Below are 7,883 nucleotides of genomic sequence, written 5' to 3'. Positions count from 1 at the left end.
GGCGAAACACGCACGCCAACTGTCATTGGCTTGTTTAGTTAACACTCGAAGGTGATTGGGCTCTCGGGCGAGATCCCAATTCGTCAGTCACGACTGACGTAACGTCTCCATTCCTTCCTTCAGGGAACGAGGGTTACACAAGTAACCGAGACGTTCTTCTATGGAATCACTGCAAAAAAAAAAAAAAAACTTTTTGCAACCTTTATTTTTAAGAGTGTGGCACCTTTCCATTGTACAAAGGTTCTTCAGATTATTGAAATATTCTCCACACTAAGAAAAAAAATGGTTCTTTTGATAAGTGTGACAAGAAGGGTTCTTTGGGAACCCAAAATGGTTATTTTATTGAATCACTATGAAAACCTCTTTTGGAACCTTTATTTTCTTATCATACAAACTTTATTTAATAATAACACAACGAGGCTCAAATTGGATTTAACTACAGCAAATGGATCTAAAGCTTTCATGCATGAGACAAGCAGAATTTTATAATACAGTATAATAAACAGAACAACTAGTTGTCCATTGCGGTTCTGTTTACATAGTACAAGCTACCTGAACTCACTCTCAAAATTCTGTTGTAAGTCCTAAAAATTTGTATAACTGTTGTGACTCCCTTTAGATATGTTCTGCTATGTGAATAGCCACAGAGTGAGAATGTAGATGGCAGAGCCCAGATCCTGTTTCCACACCATTCCCTTCTTTGATCAATCATTTTATCTTATTTCTGCCAATTAATCTCTTTTCTCTCGTGTGTTACCCTACCCTAGTTCTGTAATGTAATCTTTCTCATTCGTTCTTTTTTCATCCTACATTACTTGAGTGCATCTGCTGGTTCAAGGCCTGATCTGAATTCTCAGTGTGGATGTTGAGGAGCATATGCAATTTGTGAAATGTTAAACAAAGATGGGTTGCACAGAAACTTTACAATAAATTTGCATGCTAACTAGCCATACCTTGACCCTTTGACCCCAAACTAATAAGCAACACTGGCATGCCAAGATTAGCCAATCACAACAGAGATAATTTATAAAGAAGTCTTAAAGGTACAGTATGAAATAATGGCCGTGCAACTAAATTGCAATTGTTTTTGCTGTACGAAACCTTGACTAACATTATAAGTGGACTTGTAATGCTACAAAAGTGTAGGATTAATGTCTTGCTTCATATCCTACACTCTCATACTGCCAGGAACCACGTGCCTGTGTTCCAAAATAGGAGTGAATATGTCATAATAGTGATGGGTGTCCTCTGCGATCACACACACAGTGACCCACATAAGTGCTCACAGGAGGATGAAATGACAGAGAAATAAATCAGCCGTTTACACCAGATCAATCCACAAATCAATTAGTCTCTTCAGTAAAGGTAACTGAGGTACAATCCAATCCTCTCTGAACGGGTTCAGGCTCATGTTTGTATGTATGTACGTGTGTCTTTTCTAAGAGAAGTCATCTTCAATGAGATTCGATTCTGTGAATGCCACTGTCTCTGTCCATGTATGAATATCAGAGTGAACGGGGGGATCACAGAGCGAAATATCACCCATACTAAATATAAGCCCATCTAATCATAGAGGGGTGAGAGTAATTCAACTGTCCACCTATTAGTTCTGTGTAGCACAATGCTGCTTCTGATAGAATATTTTCATTTATGTTAGGATGAAGAGTAGGGCTGTATTGAAACATGAGACATAAAAATTGTGTTGGCAGACAGCAAACCCATGCTGTTCACTGAATGGGGTTATTGTACCAAAAATGGCAATTTCTTTAGTGAATCAGTTTTAAAGCGACCAGTGTAGACTGATTGTCAAAAAGACTCTTGTGAGTCAGTTCTTCTTAATGAATAGTTCCAAAAAAGTTGCCAGTTTGAATCAGTTATAAACTGATCAAATTTACTGCGTTAGCAGAGAGAATTTATTTAATTTGCCAGCAAGAATGGACATTATAACTGAATCAGATTGGAATTGAAAGCTTATTGCATCGGAATTGTGTTGAATTTAATCAGAAAATCTAAACTAACACCCAGGCCTAGTATATTTTGTATTGTTTTCAGACCTATGTCTGTGAAATAATCAGTATTTCCCTAACACCCTTACATGGCACTTAAAAACAACATGTGTGTTTGGTTGCGTTTCATGTCAGTCAATCTCTTCCTGTCCAAGTGTGCCGTTTTTGATCAGAATAAGCTGCAGTGAGGACCATATTTTTAAAGTTTGGCTAGATTAAACTGTATTGTTGGATACAATAATATCTTGCACCTTAGGTATTCTGCTCTTAGCTGCTATTGTTGGATTGAGTCTGGTATTTGAAATGAATGTGGATCTCCAGAGAATGTGAGCATTTGAAAATGAAGGAATTCTATAAAGAGAAGTGTTGAGAGCAATTGGGTACTGAGGAGATTTCACTGAAAGTACTGTTACATAATGCTTCACAGCAGGTTTATGTCTAAATGTTTCTTTAAGTTATTTAAGGACAACAGTTATGATCAATACAATTTATAGTATTGAAGTTATTTTTACTGAAGTAGAGGTTTTGTTTAGAGTGGAGCAGTGATGTTGTTGTTTGTTGTAGGCCAACCTGATAGTTAACATCACCCTGGTTCCCTTGACAAAAACCCAATAGGATTTTTCCATTGGCTTTTGGATTATAGCAGAAAATAAGTCGTGTGACCAACAAACGTTTAAGGTTCTTACACATTTTGTTCATTAAAATAATATTCAGAAAAAAAAAAAACTTTTATGAATTTTGAAGCCTAAATTTTGCCTAAAGTAAAATGCTAAACGTAGGCTATAAATAAGAAACACCGCCATTGCATAACTTTAACGTCTCCACCGTTAAGCTTTTAGACAACTCTTCAGGTCTTTATTTAAAAAAAAAAAAAAAACATTTTTCATGAAAGTTTGGGTTTGAGTAGTTTGTATGAGTGTGAGTACAAACGCAACAAGGCTGTAAAAGTGTACTGGTGAATAGATGAGTTTACCTGTTTGGCATGATGGCATTTACTGTCCTCAGTAACCTCTATAGTCCCATTTATCCAGGTGTTAACAACCACCATTTTCCAGAAACATAAAAGCTTTTAAAAAAATCATGAGTAGGGTATTACTGACGTATTTTATGTTGTAGAATAAAACTTGAAATTATCTTGAGCCACTAACTTTATTTCACTAATTTAACCATTTGCAAAACCCATTGATTTTGGGACGATGGAATTGGAAGTGCTAAAATGCTTACTTGTTTCTGGGTTTTCCTGCAGCACTCTTTTGCTAAGACTCACACTCCAGCCCATAGGTGCCAATAATAAACCTAATATTAGTTTGAGAACCACAAAAATGGAAAAGATGACTATATTGTTAAAGGTATTTCATGGATATTGAATACTGATAAATAATAAGGAGTTTTGTGGTATTATAAATAAAAGTTTAGGATGAGTATGTTCATTAGTTTTGGAAGAACCAATGACTGTGGTAAAGGAATACAAACGAACACTTTCCTGCTTTCTTTTAAAGGGGTCATATGATGCAATTTAAATTTTTCCTTTTTCTCTGGAGTGTTACAAGCTCTTGGTGCATAAAGAAGATCTGTAAAGTTGCAAAGACTAAAGTCTCAAATCCAAAGAGATATTCTTTATAAAAGTTAAGAGTCAACCACGCCTACCTAAAACAGCTCGTTCTAACACGCCCCCACATGTCTGCGTCACGATGTGAGAAGATTTGCATAACGCCGCTCAAATGTTCACGCAAAGAAAGAAGGCGTAATTTTTATTCTCGCTGTAGTATTGTTGTTGCAGCCTCCGCCATGTCGTGAAGGCACTGTGTGTTTCGTTGTGAAAGCGAAACTACTTTGATTGGCCATCCAAAAGAGGACAATATCTGCTTCGTCATGCCTGGAGCTGATCCGTGCTGGTCGCTGAGGAAATGCATCAACTTCGCGCTGTTGATCGCCGGATCAGCTTTCACCTTGGACGAAGCAGAGTCCAGCCCAGGGGTATTCGGCCAATCACAACGCATTGGATAGCTGGCCAATCACAGCACACCTCGCTTTTTCAGACCGATGAGCTTTGTAAAAATCGACGCGTTTTAGAAAGGCGGGGCATAGAGGAGAAACAATAATGTACAGTATGTGGAAAACTAAATTTTTTTCACAAGCCTCTACAGAGCAGTGAAATGAGAAATACTGGAAGCTATTGCTAATTGAGCTGTTTAATCACTGTTTATTGAATGCTTCCTTCCTGTTCATGCCACTTTGAAAGAATGCACTTCAAACTGCAACTCTGCATCATTTTTTAAACATCAATTGCGTCGATTGTACGTTGAATGGTTCAGTTGATCTAACACAGTATGATATTTATGGTTATTGGTTATCTGAATTAAGTCTGTTTTTATATCCTATCTTATTTCTTTTTTTCAGATCCTGACTTTAAAGACATAGGAGTCCCCAAACCTCTTCCCTGTGGGTATTATTCATTCGTGTATAAGAATCCTCCATATTAATACATCTAATGGCTTTCCATTTTTTGTAATTTGTCTCCTTATGTCACCCCCGCTGCAGTTTGTGAATTCGAGATGGGAGGACCTGAAGGCATCATTGAATCACAGCAGATCACCAAAGACGGCAAAGCCTTGCCGACTGAGGCAGTGGACTGCAAGTGGTACATCCGTGCCCCTCCTCGCTCCAAGGTCAGTCCCACGCAGTCAGCCCCCGTCCCAACTTCCCCCGCTCTGTCTAATATCACCCCAGTTGTTTCCCTATTGTCGTTCTGATACCCTGCCTGCCACGTTTCTGACATACGACAGCTTGTATATGCCTCAAGCTGTGCAGTAACTGCCTAACACGCTTCAGTGTTTGGCTTCCTGTTTTGCAGTCATTTGCGAAAACATCTCGGGGCAGATTTGTATGTTGTTTAGGTGGAATTCTGTTGCGGATAAAAATGTAGCAGCTTTTGGGTGTGTGATATACAGCAGAATAAGCTCTCGCAGGGGTTCCATTGTTTTTATGGCATGAGAATCAAAGAGAATGTGTCCATGTGGGAAAGGGCAGGTGGTCCAGTTTATTTGGGATTTTGCAACTGCCCTGGTTACACTATTTACACCTGTGCAAAATACTGGATAATGTTTTATTTTCTCTTGTCTTTTTGTGGTACAGTAACAGTAAAAAAATATCCTGCTCTTTTTTCCCTTTTTGTTATGTTGTTTTTTGATTTGATTCAAATGGGAAAAAATAAATGCACCCTCATTAGGACAATTTATTGCATAGCTGTCTGTCATAATTCTGCAGTCACATATTATTGTATAATATTCTAAACTGTATAACTGACCATTGTCCCAGGCAACTGATTATCTATATACACTATGTTCCAAAGTTTGGGGTTCGAGATTTCTAAATGTTTTTGAAAAACTTTTATTCTCACCAAGGCTGCAGTTATTTGATCATAAATACAGTAAAAGCAACAATTGCAGTGTAGAGTAGCACTTGTTGTTTGTCATTTCTCCGATCACAAATGCAGACATGGTTTTATGTTGCAACGCAACGCGTAAAAAGACAGTATAAGTCATTATAATCCATAATTATGTCCCCACTGGATGCAACAAATGCCTCGTTTATAATGGGTTTTAATGTTTTTGTCTCGTCGCTCCAGCCGGACAGGGCATCGCAGTATGGTAAGGGGCGTAACATTTCCGTCACACACTTGAAGTATTCGGCCAATCACAACGCATTGGATAGCTGGCCAATCACAGCACACCTCGCTTTTTCAGACCGATGAGCTTTGTAAAAATCGACGCGTTTTAGAAAGGCGGGGCATAGAGGAGAAACAATAATGTACAGTATGTGGAAAACTAAATTTTTTTCACAAGCCTCTACAGAGCAGTGAAATGAGAAATACTGGAAGCTATTGCTAATTGAGCTGTTTAATCACTGTTTATTGAATGCTTCCTTCCTGTTCATGCCACTTTGAAAGAATGCACTTCAAACTGCAACTCTGCATCATTTTTTAAACATCAATTGCGTCGATTGTACGTTGAATGGTTCAGTTGATCTAACACAGTATGATATTTATGGTTATTGGTTATCTGAATTAAGTCTGTTTTTATATCCTATCTTATTTCTTTTTTTCAGATCCTGACTTTAAAGACATAGGAGTCCCCAAACCTCTTCCCTGTGGGTATTATTCATTCGTGTATAAGAATCCTCCATATTAATACATCTAATGGCTTTCCATTTTTTGTAATTTGTCTCCTTATGTCACCCCCGCTGCAGTTTGTGAATTCGAGATGGGAGGACCTGAAGGCATCATTGAATCACAGCAGATCACCAAAGACGGCAAAGCCTTGCCGACTGAGGCAGTGGACTGCAAGTGGTACATCCGTGCCCCTCCTCGCTCCAAGGTCAGTCCCACGCAGTCAGCCCCCGTCCCAACTTCCCCCGCTCTGTCTAATATCACCCCAGTTGTTTCCCTATTGTCGTTCTGATACCCTGCCTGCCACGTTTCTGACATACGACAGCTTGTATATGCCTCAAGCTGTGCAGTAACTGCCTAACACGCTTCAGTGTTTGGCTTCCTGTTTTGCAGTCATTTGCGAAAACATCTCGGGGCAGATTTGTATGTTGTTTAGGTGGAATTCTGTTGCGGATAAAAATGTAGCAGCTTTTGGGTGTGTGATATACAGCAGAATAAGCTCTCGCAGGGGTTCCATTGTTTTTATGGCATGAGAATCAAAGAGAATGTGTCCATGTGGGAAAGGGCAGGTGGTCCAGTTTATTTGGGATTTTGCAACTGCCCTGGTTACACTATTTACACCTGTGCAAAATACTGGATAATGTTTTATTTTCTCTTGTCTTTTTGTGGTAAAGTAACAGTAAAAAAATATCCTGCTCTTTTTTCCCTTTTTGTTATGTTGTTTTTTGATTTGATTCAAATGGGAAAAAATAAATGCACCCTCATTAGGACAATTTATTGCATAGCTGTCTGTCATAATTCTGCAGTCACATATTATTGTATAATATTCTAAACTGTATAACTGACCATTGTCCCAGGCAACTGATTATCTATATACACTATGTTCCAAAGTTTGGGGTTCGAGATTTCTAAATGTTTTTGAAAAACTTTTATTCTCACCAAGGCTGCAGTTATTTGATCATAAATACAGTAAAAGCAACAATTTCATAATTTAATAATAATAATAAATAAAATTAATGTTATTTGTAATAAGCCTTTCTCATACTCAAAGTGCTAATACAGTAATACAGTATATTTTGTAATTTTGAATATTTTTAACATTTTCAGCAGCCATTACTCCAGTCTTTAGAAGTCATTCTAATATGCTTCGGAGCTCAATAAACATTTCTTAAAGGGGTGGTTCACTGTTTTTTTTCTACGCTTGATTGTGTTTATGGGGTACAGTCTAACGTGTGTTAATGCTTCGTTTTAAAAAAAAACGCATTATTTTTCACATAATTTACCTTTATTACACACCGTTCTGTCACTTTTCTGAGAAACGGGCTGATCATTTCCTGCTTTTATGAAGCCCCACTAAATGCTACTGCTTATGTTAGCTTTTAATATACGGTTTTATCCTGATTAAAGCTTTAATACAGTATGGCAACTAGGGCTGTGCAATTAATCGGAAAAACAATTTCGATTTCACCTCCAACGATTATGAAAATACAATAATCGAGACAAAACGATTATTACGCCCCCATTCCGCCCCCTTTTCCAGCACTGCACTTTCGTTCCTCCATAAAAGCCTATTTTCACGTGCAAATCAGTAAAATCATGTAACGTGACTTTTGCAAAATGGGACGTGCTTGATTTATATAAGTATATTTATTCATGTTTTTAAAAGCGTGAAAGAGAACTTGCGCTGCTCCTCAGGAAGATATATGCGC

General features: G+C 37.9%; 1 protein-coding gene across 1 annotated transcript in view; it reads left to right on the top strand.

The window, feature by feature from the left end:
• LOC107657816 (neuropilin and tolloid-like protein 1) overlaps nt 1-7,883 on the top strand; it is a 113,950-nt gene that overhangs the window by 75,319 nt on the left and 30,748 nt on the right. Inside the window, exons 5-6 of the mRNA XM_016446065.1 lie at nt 4,407-4,448; nt 4,548-4,675. Coding sequence (XP_016301551.1) covers nt 4,407-4,448; nt 4,548-4,675 — 170 coding nt within the window. The remainder of the gene's footprint in view (nt 1-4,406; nt 4,449-4,547; nt 4,676-7,883) is intronic.

Source organism: Sinocyclocheilus anshuiensis, unplaced genomic scaffold, assembly GCF_001515605.1.
Source record: "Sinocyclocheilus anshuiensis isolate Anshui unplaced genomic scaffold, SAMN03320099.WGS_v1.1 scaffold7, whole genome shotgun sequence".
Taxonomy (NCBI): Eukaryota; Metazoa; Chordata; class Actinopteri; order Cypriniformes; family Cyprinidae; genus Sinocyclocheilus; species Sinocyclocheilus anshuiensis.
Note: the sequence above shows the minus strand (reverse complement) of the source record. Positions and strands in the feature narration are given on the sequence as shown.